The 20,171-nt window shown below is 43.5% G+C and overlaps 1 protein-coding gene and 2 non-coding genes across 6 annotated transcripts; 2 read left to right on the forward strand and 1 right to left on the reverse strand.

Annotated features, from left to right (window-relative positions):
• Window positions 1-496: 496 nt before the first annotated feature.
• TRNAK-UUU (transfer RNA lysine (anticodon UUU)) lies at window positions 497-569 on the forward strand. The gene has a single exon. It is a non-coding gene; the product is annotated as a tRNA-Lys (tRNA).
• A 181-nt stretch (window positions 570-750) lies between these two features.
• On the reverse strand, window positions 751-823 carry TRNAK-UUU (transfer RNA lysine (anticodon UUU)). Its single transcript has one exon. It is a non-coding gene; the product is annotated as a tRNA-Lys (tRNA).
• A 1,056-nt stretch (window positions 824-1,879) lies between these two features.
• Window positions 1,880-19,880, forward strand: MDM4 (MDM4 regulator of p53). 4 transcript variants are annotated; one of them, XR_015278957.1, is made up of 12 exons: window positions 1,880-2,040; window positions 6,256-6,361; window positions 7,265-7,339; window positions 8,184-8,317; window positions 9,289-9,338; window positions 13,608-13,669; window positions 14,387-14,483; window positions 15,492-15,652; window positions 16,653-16,787; window positions 17,313-17,393; window positions 18,288-18,920; window positions 19,033-19,880. XR_015278957.1 is itself a non-coding variant. In XM_086861620.1 (12 exons), the coding sequence occupies exons 3-12, from the start codon at window positions 6,287-6,289 to the stop codon at window positions 18,828-18,830; spliced, it is 1,413 nt and encodes a 470-aa protein (XP_086717746.1). In that variant the 5' UTR covers window positions 1,901-2,040; window positions 2,386-4,044; window positions 6,256-6,286; the 3' UTR covers window positions 18,831-19,880. The 4 variants fall into 4 exon arrangements, 2 of the variants coding, with proteins under 2 accessions (XP_086717746.1, XP_086717745.1); XM_086861620.1 differs by adding an exon at window positions 2,386-4,044 and having other exon boundaries at window positions 1,901-2,040; window positions 18,288-19,880; XR_015278958.1 differs by lacking the exon at window positions 1,880-2,040 and adding an exon at window positions 3,796-4,044.
• Window positions 19,881-20,171: the final 291 nt, after the last annotated feature.

Below are 20,171 nucleotides of genomic sequence, written 5' to 3' on the forward strand. Positions count from 1 at the left end.
TGCATCGCACAGAGCCCCGGCCGGTGTCCCCCAGTGTCCCCCCGAATGTCCCCGGGGTGTCCCGCATCGCACAGAGCCCCGGCCGGTGTCCCCCGGTGTCCCTCTGAATGTCCCCGGGGTGTTCGGCACTGCAGAATTGGGATCCGCGGCCTTGGGGCTGGGGGCTGCGGGGGGCAGGCAGGGGGATCAATCAGGGGGGATCAATCAGGGGGGATCAATCAGGGGGTGCAGACAGCAGGGTGCAAACGGGGGTACAGGCAGAGAGCGTTCAGTCAGGGGCAGGCAGGGAAGGTGCAGACCCCAGAACTGTGGGGTTCAGGTGGAGGGGATCAATCAGGGGGTGCAGGAGGGGGGTGCAGACTCTGGGGTGCAGATTTGGGGTTCAGGCGGAGGGGTCGCTTAGGGGGTGCAGGAGGGGAGGCGCAGATTTGGGTGCAGCCAGGAAAGCACAGCCTGGCTTAGGCTGATATTCAGCAGCGCCGCCACTCGCAGCAGAGCCCGGATAGCTCAGTCGGTAGAGCATCAGACTTTTAATCTGAGGGTCCAGGGTTCAAGTCCCTGTTCGGGCGAGATTCTCTTTTCAATATTCTTCTGTTTTTATTGCCCCCTTATTATTTTTTTCCCCCAAAATCCTTTTTCCACACGCGCGCCACGGCCGGCGCTGCCGGCCGGAGGGTCCCGGCTGTGCCTGCGGTGAGTCCTGGCAGGAAATAAAAAAAAAATAGAAGGAATATATGGGAAAAGGAGAGTCGCCCGAACAGGGACTTGAACCCTGGACCCTCAGATTAAAAGTCTGATGCTCTACCGACTGAGCTATCCGGGCTCTGGGCAACTGCGGCCCTCAATGCTCTTATCAGCGCACAGCAGGACGGTCGCTCCTGGTTTTTTGCAGGAGTTCTGTTCCCTCCCCCCGGGTCCAAACACATAATTAGATTAACTATTCTAATTATTTCTGCGGGAGCCGTGCAGTCGGCCACAAGCCCAGAGCATGGCGGAGGGTTGTGCTGTTGGCACCCAGCGGCTCCACTCCGGTCGCTTCCCAAGAGCTGCGCCCGTGCCGGGATTAGCTGGGAATTTTCCAAACGTGTGGATCCCAGCTTGGAAGGGAGCTCTGGAAAGAATTCAGTCCACCCCTGCGACAAGGCAGGGTGACCTGGAGCAACGACACGGGAAAGTGTGGGTTTTATAATGAATGTAGCTGGATATTCTAATATCCAGGTGGGTATTCCAGGGAATATCCAAATTTCCAGGTGGGAATTAAAATAAACATAGCTCAGCTCTAGGACACAGGGACCTTGAATATTTTGCCAACTCAGCGATGTCTACATAGACACACATCGACATTTTGATTTATTCCATCCTTAAGGCTGGATAATTCTAGGGTGTCCTTGAGTCAGGGATGTTTGTGCTGCCTGTTCTGCTGATTTAACCTGAAAATATATAAAGATCTCGCATCAAAGAACATCCCGACTTGAGATAATATTTTATTTTTCCAGGCATTCCTTATTATTTCCATTCATATTTATCACTAATTATTATTATCATCCATTTTTATTTATTGAGATATGTTATATTGCATTAAATATTATAGCAGGCAAAATATTAATTATGTATTATGTATTATGTATTATGTATTATGTATTATGTATTTATTATTTATGTCTTTATTATTCAGTATTATTTTATGTATTTGCTGTTAGTATTTTATATAATAATCATTTTAAATCATAATAATTTTAAATAATAATAATAATAATAATTTAACAATTAAACTTTAAAATTAATTCCATTTTCCACCGAGGCGGAGGGCGCACCGCCGGGATCCTCCAAGCCGCTGGGGGGCGCCACACACCCAGGGCGGCACCGCGTCCCTTCTAGCAGCACATCCCGCTCCCTCTCTATGGCCCCGCCGCCATGTTGGCCGTGAGGGGAAGCGGAGGCCCGGACCCCGCTAAAATGGAGGCGCGGAGCCTTCAGGGGGTGTAGGGGGTTCCTTCCCCTCCCCGACCCCCGGCCCGGAGCCCATGGAGCGGCTGTAGGGTGAGCACGGAGCCGAGGGGAACGCGGGGGTCCTGGGGGCGTAGGGCTGAGGGGGCGGTGAGGAGCGGGGGTGGGGGGGACAGGAGGCGGTGCCGGCGGGAGGGGCCTGGAGCGGCGGGAGCGAAGATGAATTTTTATCTCTTCCCAGGAATCTCTGGGACAATTGGGATTGTCCCGCCTGGAGAAGGGAAGCTTCAGGATGTTTTAATTGTGGCCTGGAGGGGGGCGGCGAGAAAGATGGATGGGGAATGTTTCCAAAGGCTCGGAGCGCCAGGAGGAGGGGGAAGGCTCCAGCCTCACACAAGGCAGGGATAGGCGGGATTTTGGGAATAAATCCTTTCCTAGGAGGGGGAATGGATGGAATTCCCAGAGAATCCGTGGCTTCTCCATCCCTGGAAATGTCCCAGGCCAGCTCGGAGCACCGTGGGATTGTGGAAAACATCTCTGCCCGTGGAATTGGATGGATTTTAAGGCCTTTTCCAACCCAAACCTCTGTAATTCCAGGATTTCACCTCACACACCCCATCCCACACAACACCAGTTTTGTTTATTTAAGGCCAATTCTTTTTTTCCACTTCAAATAGAGATAAATCCAAATCGGCACCTTCAGGAAGTGTTTCCTTATCCCAAATTCCTGGAGGGATTTCGGGAAGATTTGCAGAGCAATTGGCTCTTTGTGACTTTCATTGAGCACTTTTGGTTTTCCTCCCCCTTTCACAACCAAAAGGAACACTTGCAAAACATTTTTGTTATCTTTTATTTATTGGGTGGCATTTTCCTGGGGGGAAAACCCCAAAATTCCTGTCAGATGCATCGTGCCAGCCGCAAAATTCATCTCAGGTACAAAATCTGAATTTTAAAAGTAATTTTTTTTCATTAAAAAAGCTAAATTTGAGGCGTGAAATCCCTCTGATAAGGACAAACTTAATTATCAGTGGCTTCATGATCGCATCAGTGCCTGTTTAAAGCCTTCCCTTCAGGGTTGTTTTACCTCAAATTATCAAAAATCCCAATTTTATTTTCAATATTTTACTTTTTTTTTTTTTGAAAGCTGAAAAAATTACTCTCACCTGAACCCAAGTCCTACTTTAAATGGAATTAAAAAACTTAATTTTAATTCGACTTCTCCACTTGAGATTTTTAGTTAAAAAAAAAAAAGCTGCGGTTTCATGGGGGGTTTTTGGTGGCTCCAAGAAGAATTTTTAGTCGTAAAAAAGAGGCAATTTTTGGTCATAAAAGTGGCAATTTTTAGTCATAAAAAGAGGCAAATTTCACTTCCCGTGGCGGGGGTGAAATTTTAGAGTGGAAAATTTGCTCAGTTCATGACTCGTGTGTGATTCACGATTTCCTCTGGAGATTTTCCTCTGCTCCAGGGACATTTTGAGCACCTCAAATCCCCCCCGGAGTTCCATTCCAAGTTGGGAATTTAGAGGTGAAATTTAGGATTGGAAATATCCCAAATTTCTGGTCTGGCTGAGCACGAAATTCCCTTTTTTTTTAAGGAATTTCCACCACGTGGGAGCTTTTCATGTCATTTATATCCTTAAATTTTATGATTATTTTATTTTTTTCTTGCCTGGAAATATTTTTAAAAGTCGTGAAAAAAACCTTAATTAACAGCGAGATGAATTTCTAATGGAATGAGAATATTAATGAGCGGCAAGCTGCCAGGAAAAAATACAAAAAAATAATTTCTGTGGAAAACTCGGGACATTTTGGGTGCTGAAAAGGTTAAAACTCCTCTCCCTCAGCCCTGGGGCAGCAAAATCCTTTTTCAGGAAAGGGGAGGGAGAGGAAATCCAAATTTTTTCTCCTTTTTAAAGCTGATTTTCACCCCAGCCCGGCCGTTATCACTTTCGGTCCCTCCCTCCCTCGGGCGAGGTTTGAAAAAAGCGATTTTTAGCCAAACCTTCAGCATCCTCAGGACGTGGCAGAGGAATTATCCCACGGCAAAATCCCGGGATAATAATCCCAGGATATTCCTGCCGGGCAGAGAAAGTCAAGGTCGGTAAATCCAGCTCATATTAAGGGTGTTTATGTTCAATATTTGTGGTTTTTTTTATCAGAAATCGGTTAAAATTTAAGGAAAAATTAACCGGGAAGGAATTAAAGTGTTGTAATTTGAATTATTTCCGGTTGCTGTCGCTGCTTCTCACAAATATTAATATTTGATGTGCTCATTTTGAGAGGTTTAAGGGCATTTCATGTTCAATATTTTGGGGTTTTTTTCCATCAGAAATCGGTTAAAATTTAGGGAAATATTATCTGGGAAGGGCTTGAAGCTGTTATAATTTGAATTATTATTTAGCAATTCGAATGTTTGATGTTCTTGAATCAACCCTTCCCAAATATTTAGGGATGCTGGATTTTCGGGAATGATTTTTTTCCCCCATGGAATTTCCATTTGATTCCATAGAAATGCTGTAAAACCCCTCAGAATTCTCTCCCAAAATCCCTAAAAATTCCTTTTTAACACCTGGGGCAGGGATTGAAGTTCCCAGAGCTCCAGATTGGTGCTGAAATTCTGATTTTTGTGATGTTTTGAGCTTTCAGCCTGCTTGTCTACAGCTGCATTCCTGAGGCAGGAATTTGATTATTTCCAAAATATGAATTTCAAACTCATCACGTGCCTGAAATTCCTGATAATTTCAGTGGCAATAAATCCATTTATCCGGGAAAATTCCCTGAAAAACAATTCCAATTTCGCCTTGAAAAAGTCGAGGCATTGCATTTTCAAAAGTCATCTCTTTTATTTCTAATTAAACTCTTTTAAATTAAATAAAAATTTATTAATCTCATTTATCATTATAACCACAATTCAACTAATCCACAAATTAAAAATCCCAGTGAAAACATCCCCAAAATTCCAGCTGCCAGACAACTCCAGGAGTCAATTTTGGGAATTATTTTCGTGCTTTAACCAAAATATTTTATTTTTGTATTTGGTTCTAAATAAAAACCCAGTCTATAAATAATAAATCCGGTTTATTTGCAACCAGATCCTTAAAAAAACTGAGTTTTTAATCTCAATTTCTGCTCTGGGCAGACACAAATTTTGCCACAAGTTCAAGACTTTGAACCAATTAAAGTTGTTTTTTCCCCACTATTTAATTGACAAATAATTCCTGGTTTTTTCCAAGTTTTCCAGCCCTTTTTAGGGAAGGATTTAAATGGATTTGAGGGGTGATTGTTGAGGTGAAGTTGATTTTTGCGAAAAATTGCGTTTTTTTCAGGATTTTCCCTGGTGGTTCTTCCAGGAAAGGCTCTGGCACCTGCTCATTCAGGAATTCCGTTAAAATTAATTTATTCCCTGAATCCAGGCGGGTTTTTTTGGGAATTTTTAGGAAATCAGGGAGGTGCTGATTGTGGCTTCTCCTTTGGGAATGAATGGGAGCTGCTGGAATGGGGGGAATTCCTTTGGGATGTGACTCAGCTGCTCCTTCCCCAGCTGAGTCAAGAATTTCACACTCTGGAATGTTTTCCCTGATTGAATCATGGAGATTCCTTAAATTCCCCGCTGGAATTCCAGGATCACCCAGCTCCACCTTTGTGTTCCAGGGACATTTCCCCATCCCAGGCTGCTCCCAGGGATGGAGCAGCCACGGATTCTCTGGGAATTCCATCCCAGCCCCTCCAGGGAAGGATTTATTCCCAATATCCCACCCAAACCAGCACAGGGAATCCTGGAATGGTTTGGGTTGGAAGGGATCATCCAATCCCACCTCCTCCTATCCCAGGCTGCATTTTATCCACTTTTTATCCATATTTTTATCCATATTTTTATCCATATTTTATCCACCATCCAGCCCAGCCTGCTTGGGAAAGACTTTTGGGGATCAGGAAATCCAACCCAGCTGGGAATCCTGGAATGTTTAGGGTTGGAAAAGATCTTTGGGATCAGCAAATCCAACCCTGACCGGGACTCACGGAATGTTTACGGAATCCTGGAATGTTTAGGGTTGGAAAAAACCTTTGGGATCAACAAATCCCGCCCAGCCGTGTCCCCAAGTGGGATTTTTGAGCCCATCCAGGGAATTTTTGAGCCCACCCTGAGCAGCCCATCCCAGTTTTTTCCAGGATTGTTTTTTCCCGTTGTTTTTTCCAACCCCCCACCCCCGGAGGGGCCCGGGGCAGGATTCCAAATGGGATTTTCAGGTGGATTTTAATCCCAAATCCCATTTCCAGGTGGATTTTAATCCCAAATCCCATTTCCAGGTCGGTGCTTGAGCAGCTCCTCACTGCCAGGATGAGCTTCCCAAATCCCACCCAACATCCAGGAGCTGGGAATTCCTGCAGGATCACCCTTGGACAAGCCAATCAGGTAACTGACAGCTAATTAGCAGCTAATTACCCCTCCCTGCCATCATTTCCTCATCAGAGCAGAGATTTTTTAATAAAATAGGAAATATCTTTAAATCCAGAGAATTTATCCTAAAAGAGAATCAAGATTTATCCCAATTTGTTCTCTTTCCATGATTTAGGAATATTTTCAAGGAACAAAAATTATTAAATTAATTTAATTTTTAATTAAATTACAAAAGAACATCAAACCATGAAATTATAGATATTATTCTGCTGGATTTTTTTTTTTTCTTGGAGCTAGATTCCAAATATTGGAGATTTTTCTACATATCAGAATTGAATTAAATTTATAATGTTTATAATTTTATTGAATTTTCTTTAGTAATTCATCCCCAGGGCTTTTTTTTGAGGTAGTTTAGGGAGTATTTGGACTCGGAATATTCCCGTTATCCAAAATTCCTGGAGTTTTCCTGGAATAAAAAGCCATCAAGAGCAGAAAAATTCACAAACAATAATAATCACCTGGAAAAAAGAAATTTAAAAAATCAGAAATTCCACCTCCCAAGAGCCAATTCCTTGGGAGAAAAAACATCTTTCCAATAGCAGGGAATGTGCTGGGAGTGGGAATAAATCTGGATTTTCCATTTGAGGAAAATTGAGGAGCTTGGAACTGGAACCAAATCCAGAAAAAAAAAAAAAAAATGGAGTAAATAAATAAAATTTATTGTGCTCAATTAAAGTGAATAAATAAATAAAGAAAAAAATTAAATAAATAAAAAATAATAAATAAATTGGAGAAAAATAAATGCTCAAAACATCCAAACAGGGAGGGGTTAAATCCAAATTCCTCGGGATTTTTTTTTGGGGTTATTCCAGGTTTGATTCCCGGAATTCCAACCGAACCTTGCTGTGTTTTTTCCAGGTGATTCCCAAAGTTCCCCTCCTGAGGATTCTGCAGGCTGCGGGCGCCCAGGGCGACACCTTCACCCTCAAGGAGGTGGGGCCGCGTTCCCGCCGTTATCCCGGGGTTTTTGGGATGTGCCCTGGGATTCCCACTGGGATTCACGGTGTTTTCAACCCCTCCTGGAAAATGTTCCCCTTTTTACTGAAGGGGCACTTTGGGGACACTTCAGGGTCAATTTGGGGTCACTTTGGGGCACTTCAGGGTCACTTTTTGGGAACATTTTCAGGGCACTTCAGCATCACTTTTGGGTCACTTTGGGGCAATTCAGGAACACTTTGGGGTCACTTTTTGGGTCACTTTGGGGCACTTTAGGATCACTTTGGGGTCACTTTTGGGGCTCTTCAGGATCAATTTGTGGTCATTTTTTGGGAACACTTTGGGCACTTCAGGATCACTTCTTGGGGTCACTTTTTGGGGCACTTCAGCATCACTTTGGGGTCACTTTTTGGGAACAGTTTTGGGTCACTTTGGGATCACTTTGTGGTCACTTTTTTGTGAACACTTTGGGGCACTTTGGGATCACTTTGGAGTCACTTTTGGGGCACTTCAGGGTCACTTTTTGAGGACACTTTGGGGCACTTCAGGATCACTTTGGGGTCACTGTTTGGGAACACTTTGGGGTCACTTTTGGGTTACTTTGGGGTCACTTTGGAGTCACTTTTTGGCAACACTTTTGGGTTTCTTTGGGGTCACATTTTGGGAACAGTTTTGGGGCACTTTATGACCATTTTGATGTGACTTTTTGTGGTCCCTTTGGGGGCACCTTTGGTTCCCCTTTGATTCCCCTCCATCCCTGGCAGTTCCCGTCCATCCCAGGGCTCCATGCCAGGGAATTCCGGGGGCTGTGGGGCTGAGGGAAGGCGCTGTATCCCCGCAGGTGATGCATTTCCTGGGTCAGTACATCCTGGGCCGGCAGCTCTACGACAAGAGGCAGCAGCACCTGGTGCACTGCGGGGGAGACCAGCTGGGAGAGCTGCTGGGCCTGCAGAGCTTCTCCCTGCGGGATCCCAGGTGAGGGGAAATTCCCCTTTTCCTCTGGGAAATCTCATTTTCGGTCAGGTGGCACCGGTGGGATGAAAGGGCAGCTCTGGGGTTTGGGGTTCTGGGTTTGGGGCTCTAGGTCTTGGGTCTGGATTCTGGTTTGGGGTTCTGGGTCTTGCTTTGGGGCTCTAGGTATTGGCTAGGTTTCTGGTTTTGGGGTTCTGGGTCTTGGTTTGGGGTTCTGGGTTTTTGGTTCAAAGTCTTGGTTCTGGATTTGGGGTTCTAGGTTTGGGTTCTGGATTCTGCTTTGGGGTTCTGGGTCTTGCTTTTGGGGCTCTAGGTATTGCTTAGGTTTCTAGTTTTGGGGTTCTGGATCTTGGTTTTGGGGTACTGGGTTCTGGTTTGGGGTTCCAGGTTTGGGTTTATTGGTTTTGGGGTTCTGGGTTCTGGTTTGGGGTTCCAGGTTTGGGTTCCAGGTTCAGGTTCTAGGTCTTGGTTTGGGGTTCTGAGTTGTTGGTTCTAAGTCTTTGTTTGGGGTTCTAGGTTTGGGTTCTGGATCTTGGTTTGGGTTTTGGTTTTAGGTTTTAGTTCGGGGTTCTGAGTTTTCTCCAAGTCTGGGTGGTGAATTTCAGTTGAAATCAGAGTTGTGTGCTGAGGGTTGTGATGAGAAATGTAAAACCAAAAACCCAGAACCCAGAATGGAATGTAAAAAACCATTAATTGGGGTTTTTGGTTTTTTTTTTTTAGGGATAAATTCAGTGTGGGTTTTAGGATCTCTCAAGGGAAAAAAATCCCTCTGATTTTTGGGATCTCTAGGGAAAAAACACCTCAGTGGTTTCTTTTAGAAAACCCCACTGTTTTTTTGAGGAAAAACCTCCGTGATTTTTGTGATCTGTAGGAAAATGGATTCCCTGATGGTTTTTGGAGCTAAATGTATAAAAAATGAGTGTGTTTGTGGTTCCTGGGCTCTCTCTAAAAGGGATCTTCCTGTTCCTCCCCAGCCCTGTGTACGAGATGCTGAAGAGGAACCTCAGCCCTGCTGCACTCCCAGGTAGGTTGCTCCTGTTCCATAAATGTTGCTCTGTGCTGGTAAGTACCCAAATCCAGGAAAATCCCAAATCCTGTGGCTGCAGGAGGAATAAAACTTCTCTCAGAAGCTTTTCCAAGCAAATCTCTCGGAGTTTGTGTCTTTTCTGTGTGCCAGGAGCTGTTTGAGTGATGCCAAAAAACCCCAAATTTGGGCCAAAGCTAAATCCAGGAATCCTAAAATCCAGATATCCTAAAATCCTGAAATCCATCCTTGATTGAAACCAATCTTCCATCGATCAAAATCAATCTTTTATTAATTTCTCGATATTTTTTCAGCTTTAGAGCTGCAAATTCTTGCTCTCACCTCATTTTATATTTTGATCAATATCAAAAATATCAAAAAGTTTTCAAAGCCTGAAAAGAAAAAACCCCAACCCCTCTCTAAATTCTCTCTAATTTCTTTCATAAAAGAAATAAATCTCTAATTTATTTTAATTATCTCTAAATTAAAACTCCAAATGCTAAAAATCCTGCAAGGCTTTAATGTTGAACCTTGCAGCTTCCCCAGCTCGTGGGGGAAATCAAATCCAACTCCATCAGAAGAGGAAAATTTATCCTCAAATTAATCTGAGCTTGGGGGGTCTTCTTTAAAACCGGTTCCTGTTGTAGGACTGGGAAAAATAAACTCCACTGGCAGAGCTGTGGAATTTTGTGCTGCATTTCCCATTTTTTTCAGGAGATAAAAAAGGATTTTAAACCTTTAGGAGGGCTCAGGCCCGTGTGGAGAAATTAAAAAAATCCAATTAAAATTCAAAACTTGGCCCTCGAAGCTTCAGCGCTTTCTGCCTTGGGATTTTTATTTTTCTGGAAGATTCTTTTCAAGGATATTTCGATTTCTTTTCTAGAAGAATCTTTGGAATTCTCTTTGGACTCTTTTTAGCTGTAGGAAAATTGTGTGAGTGCCGTTCCCCGAGCAAAGCCGTGTGCGTGGAGCTGAGCATTCCCAGCCAATCTCCGGCCTTTTCCTTGGAATGTGGCAGTTCCTGGGCCTCCCTTTAGGCCAGGCTCAGGAAAGCCCTTCCTGGGGCACAGTTAGGCCCGGCTGTGTGTGAGTGTGGCCCAAACCAACCACGCTTGGCAGAGCAACCTTGGAGTGCACAGGGATTGTTTCCTTCCCTTTCCATCCATTTTCCTTCCCTTTCCATCCATTTTCCTTCCCTTTCCATCCATTTTCCTTCCCTTTCCATCCATTCTCCTTCCTTTTCTGTCCACTTTCCTTCCCGTTCCATCCATTTTCCCTCCTTTTCTGGCCGTTTTCCTTCATTTTCTGGACGTTTTCTTTCCTTTTTCATCCATTTTCCTTCCTTTTCTGGCTTCCTTCCTTCACTTTCCATCCATTTTCCTTCCCTTTTCCCTCCTCCTTCCTTTTCTGGCTTCTTTCCATCCCTTTCCATCCATTTTTCCATTCCTTCCCAATCCATTCTCCCTCCTTTTCCATCAGTTTTCCTTTTCCATCCATTCTCCTTCCTTTTCTGGCCTATTTTGTTCCTTTTCTGGCCGTTTTCCTTCCTTTTCTGGCTTCTTTCCTTCCCTTTCCATCCATTTTCTGTCCCTTCCCAATCCATTCTCCCTCCTTTTCCATCCATTTTCCTTTTCCATCCGTTTCCCCTCCTTTTCCAGCTCTTGGTTTTCCTTCAGCCCAGCACAAGAATGACTGCATTTGTTTCCTTTTCCCTCCTTTCCTTGTTTCATTTCTCCCTTCCTTCCTAATTTCCCTCCTTGTCTCATTTCCCCCCTTTCTTGTCAATTTTTTCCCCCTTTCTTGACTAATTTTCCCCCCTTTTCTAATTTTCCCCCTTGTCTTTATCCCTCTTGTCCAATTTCCCCCTTTCCTTGCCTGATTTTCCCCATATTTTGTCTAATTTTTCCCCTTTCTTTGTCTGATTTTTCCCTTTTCTAATTTTTCCCCCTTTCCTTTTCTAATTTTCCCCCTTTTTGAATTTTCCCCCCCTTTTCTTGTCTAATTCCCTCCTTTCCTTGGCCACTTCCCCCCTTCCTTTCCCACTTTTCCCAAGCCTGCCTCCCACAATTTAGGAATCCCTCACCTTCAGGCTGCTTTTTATGGAATATTCCAGCTCCTAAAAGGAACTTTCCAGCACCTGGAGTATTGTCACTCCCTGAAAAATCAGATTTTTGGAAGGCTGAGTCTCCCAGTAATGATGGATGAGCCTGGCTCCTGTTTTCCATCAGGGATTAAAATCCTGGAAGGTGATGGAAGCAGGAAAAAAAACCCAGGAATTGCTGATAGATCCCTGCCAACTTTGATCCTGGAATTTTGCTCCATTTAAAAGGAATTTTCTGCCAGTTCTCAGATCTTCCCTATCCGTGTCTGATTGATCCCTGCTGGGAATCAGCCTCATCCAGCAGGGAATTTTCCTGTTAAATTGAAAGGGAAACCACTGGCCAGGAGGATTCCTGTTAATTGGATTCTCGTTAATTTAGCTCAGCCTTTTAATGAACTTTTGGGAGCAGCATCATCAGCTGGACCCAGCGCTGTACATGGGATTTTCCTTCCTTTTCTCTTTATTCCCAAACCCTTCAGGAAGAGCAGGAATCCCAAAAAAAAGGTAGGATTCCCTCTGGAATTCTGGTTGAGGAATGGGTTTGCAGACAAACCAAGCAGAGAACTGAACAAAAATGAGATTTTATTTTTTTTTTTTTTTTTTGTTGGTGGATCTGTCATATTTTGACATTTCTCCCAATGCAATTTTCCTGCTTTTCCACTTTTTCTTTGGTATCAAAGAACCTCAGTTGGAAAAGCAGGGAAATCAGGGGGGAAATGAGAATTTCCCAGCTGGGATGGGATTGGTGGAAATTCCATGGATGTACAAAAGAGCCTTGGGAATTCCAGGGAAAATTCCACAAGGCCCTGGTGGCTTTTAGACAACCTCAGGAGCAATTCCCAATCCAGGAGTAACAGATCCATGGATATTCAGAGAACCAGGAATTCTTGTGGAAAAGGAGTGGCTGTTAGGAAAATGAGTAATATTACACTTTGGGAAGAATATTCTGAATTTGGGGTGGATGTAAGGAAAAGAATAATTTTTCCCTTTGGGAATATAAGAATCATTTTTCCTTTTGGGAATATAAGAAAAATTTTTCCTTTTGGGGAAGAATATTCTGAATTCTGTAAGGAAAAATCATGAAAAAATCCATTTTTCCATTTGAGATGGCTATAGGGGAATTAATAATTTTTCCTTTTGGAAATATAAGAATCATTTTTCCTTCTGTGAATAGAAGACTCATTTTTCCTTTTGGGACTATAAGACTTACTTTTCCTTTTGGGAATAAAATAAGAATAATTTTTCCTTTTAGGGAAGAAGGAATTTTCTGTAAGGAAAAATACAGGAAAAAATAGATGAAAAAAATGAATTTTTCCATTTAAGATGGCTGTAAGGAAAAGAATCATTTTTCCTTTTGGGAATATAAGAATCATTTTTCCTTCTGTGAATATGAGAATCATTTTTCCTTTTGGGAATATAAAACTCGTTTTTCCCTTTGGGAATACAAGACTTATTTTTCCTTTTGGGGAACAATATTCTGAATTCTATAAGGAAAAATACAGGAAAAAAATACAGGAAAAAAAAAAGAATTTTTCCATTTGGGATAACTGTAAGGAAAAGAATTATTTTTCCTTTTGGGAATATAAGAATTTTTCCTTTTGGGGATACAAGACTCATTTTTCCTTTTGGGAATAAAAGACTAATTTTTCCTTTTGGGGAAGAATATTCTGAATTCTATAAGGAAAAATACAGGAAAAAAATACATGAAAAAAAATGTATTTTTCCATTTTTCCCTTTGGGAATATAAGAATCATTTTTCCTTTTGGGAATATAAGAATTTTTCCTTTTGGGGATATAAGACTCATTTTTCCTTTTGGGAATAAAAGACTAATTTTTCCTTTTGGGGAAGAATATTCTGAATTCTATAAGGAAAAATACAGGAAAAAAATACATAAAAAAAAAAAAAAAATTCCATTTATGATGACTGTAAGGAACAACACAGTAAAACCAGAGGAACAAGAATAATTTTCCCCTTTAACCCCAACACTCCGAGCTTTCACCCACCTTCTTCTCCCCAAAACCCCTCCACCCCTCCACTGTGGGATCTCTCCAGGGATCCCCCGAGCTCTGCCAAGCCTGGCTGGTGTCTCCAGGCTGGGGCTGTGTGCGGTGTGCGAGCGGGGGATTCCCGGGAAGGATTTTCCTTGTGTTTTACCTGCCATCTGCAGATGCTGCACAGACTCTCCCAAAGGAGCAGAGCGTCGCTAAGCCCAGCCCAGACCAGCCGCAGGTAAACCCCACTGCCCGGTGGGTTCTTTTCTCGTACAGAGCCGCCCCTTCTCTGTACCCCTGCATGGTGGACTGCCAGAACTTGGTTTTCTTGTTGGTTGTGCTGCTCCTCACCTTCCCGAGAGAAAAACAAACCAATATTCCCTAAAATTGAAAAGTTCTTGGAGTCCACAGAGCAGGGACAGAGCCGCCCTTCTCTGTTCTCCTCGTGTCAGAGTGCCAGTCTCTGAGTGCGTTTTTCTGGGGTGCAGCACTTCCAGGCCTCAGCTTCTCCAGCCATGTTTTCCTGCTTTTTTTTTTCCCCCCCTCTTTTTATCCCATCTTTTTTTTTTTTTTTCCCAGTAGGAATTGCCAAATAATTCACTGTGCTTTGTTAGGATTTGTTTCCAGCGGCTTCGCCAGGTAGAGGTGAAAAGCGAGGAAAAATCTTCCAAAGTTTTTTCCAGGTGTGGTTTGGAGTGAGGGTTGGGAGTTGTCAGTCACAAAATCAGGGACTGCAGGATTTTTGCCAAGCTTGAAGATTTTTCCTCGTTTTTTTTTTAGTACTGATTCCAGAGGCTTTAACGAGAAATAGTCAGTAGTTGTTTTTATTCTGAATTATTTCCTCTTCCTACCTGCTCGGTCCCGTCCTGCAGCTGGTGCCTGGGGATGGAAGTGCTGCATCCCCTTGTCCCTGCAAGCTCTGCTGGGCTAATTCCTGCTTTTTCCTTCCCTGCAGCACAGCCAGGAGGAAGGGTCTGACTCTGGGATCCTGGAGGATGACAGCAAAACCTCTGCTCCGGCTACCTCAGAGCCCAAATGTGACACTTGTGAAGGTGAGGGACAGATTTCTGCACCATCACAGCATTTCCAAACCTCCTGAGAGGGACACGTGGCAGCAAATGCTGGAAGAGGGAGCTGGGAGACTCCAAAAAAAGCCCTGGGTTGGGATAGAATCCTTAAAAATCTTGGTGGTAAAGACTGAGAAGTTGCAAAGTTCACCACAGATGTTTTCTTATTTTCTATCTCATAAACAAATGCTCTGAATGCAGTGGCAGCTAAGCCCTAAAATCCAACATGTCACTGAGCAATGCCATGAAAAAAAATCCTCCAGACTTTGCTGGAGGGTGTTTTAAAAGCTGGAATAATCCTTGGATCCATCCCCTTTCCCAAGGGAGGCTCCTGAGCACACGGAGCCCAGCACACAGAGTCCACCCTGCAAACCAAGCAGGGAACAAAAATGAGGGGTTTTTTCATGGATCTGTTGTATTTTAACAGGATTTTTTTGCTGGGTCACTCGTGGAGATGTCAGGAATAATTTTCTTGTTTTTCCACTTTTTATTCTCTCGTGTGAGGGAAGCTCAGTGGTAGAAGCAGCTCCTCGTTTCCAGCTCAAATGGGAGAGCTGGAAATTCCCTGGATTTACAGAGCAGCCATGGCTGTGCCTTGGGGAAACTCCAGGCACTGGAGGGAGGGAGATCCAAAGTGATCCTGGAATCCAGAGTGATGGGTTTGGGATGGATCCCCATTTCTTGGGAATTCAGGAGCTGCAAACTGAATTCCAATAATTTCAGCATTTAAAATCACTCAAAAAATCCTCTCAGTCTGGGGAATTGTTTGTGTTTCTGAGGTGAAACCTGAAATTAAACTCAACCTGTCCCAGTAAAAGGGCACTGGGAACACTGGGATATTCCCTGGCTCATGCAGGAATTTTTTCCACATGGGCTATCCAAACCCCAGAGCACTCATCCTGATCCAAAACGTAAAAAAAAATTCAGATTTGAGCCCAATTTTTCTCAGCTGGTCTCTTACCCAATGACTCGGACTCTGCTTGGCTCTTGTAGACAAAGACTTGATAGAAAACCTCTCCAAAAGCAAAAAGCCCAAGCTGGATCTGGTTTTTGAGGAATGGGATGTGGCCGGGCTGCCGTGGTGGTTTTTAGGGAATCTCAGAAGCAATTACAAATCCAGGAGTAACGGATCCACGGATATTCAGACTAACCAGGTGTGTAACCACTTGAAGCCTTTTGTCTTCTTCCTCCCCTCTTTTGGGTTCCAAAGAAATTAAATATTCCCCTTTTTTTTTTCTCTCTTTCCACTTCCCACTCCGCTTTTTCCCAGTTTGGTCCCATCCAAGCTTTTCCCAAAAATTTTGGTGACTTTTAGTGGTTTTAAATCAACCAGACTTTTCCCTGAAGGGCCTCAGATGTGCCTGGAATTTGGGATTTGCCCTTTTTTATTGGGATGAACATTGGAGGGTGATGGGAGAGCTGGAAAGGGGAGCTAGAAGTTTGGAAAAAGGGGAGACTGTGAGGTGAAAATTGGGAAAAGGGGGATTTGTGAGGGGGAAATTGGGAAAAAAGTTGGGAAAAGGGGAACTGGCGAGGGAGAAATTGGAAAAAGAGGAGCCCATGAGGTGGAAATTGGGAAAAGGAGAATCTGTGAGGTGAAAACTGGGGAGCTTGTGAGGTGGAAATTGGAAAAAAGGGAATCTGTGAGGTGAAAATTTTAAAAAGGGGAGCCTGTGAGGTGAAAATTGGGAAAAACTGAGTCTTTGTGAGGGGAAATTGGGAAAAGAGGGAACTTGTGAGGTGGAAATTGGAAAAAAGGGGATCTGTGAGGTGAAAATTTTAAAAAGGGGAGCCTGTGAGGTGAAAATTGGGAAAAATGGAGTTGGTGAGGGAGAAAATTGGGAAAAGAGGGAACTTCTGAGGTGGAAATTGGCAAAAAGGGAATCTGTGAGGTGAAAATTTCAAAAAGGGGAGCCTGTGAGGTGGAAATTGGGAAAAACTGAGTCAGTGTGAGGGAAAATTGGGAAAACAGGGAACTTGTGAGGTGGAAATTTGCGAAATGTTGGGAAAAGGGGAACCTGTGAGGTAGAAATTTTCAGGAGCAGGTTCAGAGGGCGGTGAGGGCTTTGGATGTTGGTGGAGATGAAAACGGGGCAGCGCTGGATGTGGAGCTGCTCCTAAATGGATTTTCCTGGATTTTTTTTCCCCCCTCAGGACATCGACACTGCCGTAGTTTCAGACACCACGGATGACCTGTGGTTCCTCAACGAGTGTCCCCTGGAGCAGGGCGGTGCTGGGCTCAAGGTGGAGGTGCTGGATTGTGAGGAGGTGCCAGAAGGTGACACCAAGGTACCTCTGCCAAGTTTTCCCTGTTTTAATTCATCCCACCGTGCCCTTGGAAAGGCTGGATCTGTTCCCATCCAGAGGTTAAATCCTGGTTAGGAAAGGCTGTCGCCATTCCTCGTGTGTTTGATGGTTTTCCTTCGTGGGTTTTGGTTGAAATTTTTATTTTCAAGGCATGAAATTGATTTAAAAAGGAATTAAAACTCCTCGCAGGAACTTGAGTGGGTTTCTAACCGATACCTGCAAGAGTTGTAAGTCAAAAATCGTGGAATTAAGTTTGGAAAAGGCTTTTAATGATTGAGTCCAGCTAAAGACTCAAAGAGAAAAATCTGATCACGGTAATCCAGCAAAATTTACCAACATTCTGCAAAATAACCACTGCAAAAATGGCTTTTTATTCACTTTTAGAAGTGATTTAATGAGCAGGGTGATGATAGGATCCTTTAACTGGAGTGTGCAGCGCCAAACAAGCCATAAATACGGAACATTCCAACATTCCCACCCTCTGATAATGCTTTCCTGGAATTCCAGGTGCCTGAGGACGTGTGCTTGGATGAGCTGGAGGATTCCCAGTGCCTGAGTGATGACACGGATACAGAGGCTGCTGCTGAGGTGGGAATTCCTTGGGATCAGCATTACCTGGGGCTGGAAGGACTCATCCCACATCTACTGCTGGTTTTGGGGTGGAAAAGCTGATTTTCATGTGGTTTTCCAAAAAAAAACAGTGGCTGGATGACATTTTAGTGATACCCAGGCATGGTTTAATAAGGTTTTAATAAGGCTTTAATTATATTTTAATTCCATGTTGTCCTTTGGATGGAAATTGGGAGGATTAATCCATGGAAGGGGCCTGGAAATTTCAAGTAGCACTTTAGAATCACTCAAAAAAACTCAGAATTTTAGTGGGTTTTAGCAGAATATTAATAATTCTAGCAGAATTTTACTGGTTTTAGCAGTATTTTAATAATTCTAGCAGAATTTGTATGATTTTAACAGAATTTTCTAGGCTGGAATAAATGGGGATGTCCCTGGCTTTGGACAGCTGAGTCCTGGCTCTGCACTTGGGCGGCTCCTGCCCTTTATCTGTGAGATAATTAATTAATAAATCCATTAATTATGCAGATTCAACAGCTGGTAAGTGATAGGTGAGCCTGAAAAACAAATTCCTGCCAAATCCCAGGAGCTCTCCCCTTGAATTTTGAGCAAAAGATTAAAAATTCTATTGAAATTAAATAAAAATAAACTGCCCCAGCTTGGATTCTTCCAGAGGGCTGGGAGAGAGGAAGGAGAGGGATTCATGAGGGACAGATTTGGGATAAATCAATCCCAAGCTACAAAATGTTGATTTGCCAGCTTATAAATCCCTCCTAAATACAAATTTTTTAACGAGGTTTCCTTGCTGCTTTTCCCACATGGCTAAAACGAGGAATACCCAAAAATAAATAGGATTTTTTTTTTTTTTTTTTTCCTGGATTTTATTTTTTTTTTTTGCCTTAAATCACTCAGGATTGCTGGCAATGCTCCAAGTGCAGGAAATTCAACTCTCCGGGGAAAAGGTACTGCTACCGCTGCTGGGCCCTGCGCAAGGACTGGTACCGGGACTGCCCCAAACTGCCCCATTCCCTGTCCCTTTCCAACATCAATTCCATGGAAAACCAGGAGCAGGATAGAGGGGTGGACGTCCCAGACTGTAGGAGGACGATTTCAGCCCCGGCTGGCCAAGCCAAGCACCTTTTCCTGGGAGAAAACAAACCCCGCGTGGATCCCGGCAGCTCCATCGAGTCCTTGGATTTGGCGCGGGATGGGAAAAACCGGGATTTTGCCAAGCTGAAAAAAGAGGAGGAGGTGGAATCTTTGGAGAGCATCAAAACCCTGCTGAGTCCCTGCTTCCTGTGCCAGCACAGGCCTCGGGATGGGAATATTGTCCATGGAAGGACTGCTCACCTGGTGGCCTGCTTCAGGTGTGCCAGGATGCTGAAGAAGAAGAGATCGCCGTGCCCGGTGTGCAGGAAGGAGATCAAGATGGTCATCAGGACCTTCATGGGTTAGCAGGGTCTTCTGCTCCTAAAATAACCCCCAAAATAAGGTTTTTTTGCACAAAAACCCCAATTCCAGAGTTTGGTCTGCAGGATCAAGATGGTCATCAGGATCTTTATGGGGTAGCAGGGTCTTCTGCTCCTAAAATAACCCCCAAAATAGTTCTTTTTTTGCACTCAAATCCCAATTTCAGTGTGTGCAGGAAGGAGATCAGGATGGTCATCAGGACCTTCATGGGCTAGCAGGATCTTCTGCTCCAAAAATAACCCCCAAAATAAGGTTTTTTTGCACAAAAACCCCTAATTCCAGAGTTTGGTCTGCAGGATCAAGATGGTCATCAGGACCTTCATGGGCTAGCAGGGCACTTTGCTCCTAAAATAACCCCAAAATGAGGATTTTTTGCACTCAGATTTCCATTTCAGTGTGTGCAGGAAAGAGATCAGGGTGATCACCGGGATCTTTATGGGATAGCAGGACCTTCTGCCCCTAAAATAATCCCAAAATGAGGATTTTTGCACTCAAACCCCAATTCCAGAGCTCAGCCAGTGAAACCAAAGAAAACCAAGATTTAAATCCCACCAAGAATCCTCTTTTCCATGGAAATCACCTTGAGATCAAAACCCCAAAATTTTGGAAATTTTCCCAATTCCTCAACTTCAGCCTGATTTTATCCTTTGGGATTCTTTCTCCTGACCAAGAGCAGAAGATCTGGGAAAAATCGTGACTTTTGGGATGGTTTTTTTTTCCATAAATCCCAACTTGTGCAATTCCTTTGGAGCTGAGGGATAAAAATAGAAATAAATATTTATGGTGGGGAGGGCAGGGGATTTGTTTTGGAGAGAAGAAAAAGAACTTTATTCCTGATTTTTTTTATTGTTTAAGGTCGGCAGGTTGAAGAATTCCTTGCTCCCAAATGGGAAATAAATCCAAGTTTTTAATCCACACCTCTCAGGTCACAAATCAGACAGAAAAAATAATAATAATGTTATATTTTGCTTTCTTTTTGGGCTTTTTAGTTTCTATTTCATCTTTTATTTTAAATATATTTAAATTTATTCTGCATCGTCTCTGTCCAGCAGGATTCAATTCCAGCAGCCTTGGGATATTTTGGGATGTTCCATCGGCCCTCACCATTTAGGATAAAAATTCCTCATTTTTGAGTGAAAAGTGGCTTTAAAAACAAAACACAAACTTTTGAGGAATAAAATACCATTTCCACCCTTTTCAGGCACAATTTCCCCCTTTTCTGGCAGATTTTTTTCCCTTTCCAGGCAAATTTTTTCTCATGTCCTGGCAATTTTTGCCCCCTTTTTGGGCAGATTTTCCCCTCAGTTTTTTTTTCCCCGTTTCCAG

The sequence above is a fragment of the Cyanistes caeruleus genome, chromosome 24 (assembly GCF_971803275.1).
Source record: "Cyanistes caeruleus chromosome 24, bCyaCae1.hap1.1, whole genome shotgun sequence".
Taxonomy (NCBI): Eukaryota; Metazoa; Chordata; class Aves; order Passeriformes; family Paridae; genus Cyanistes; species Cyanistes caeruleus.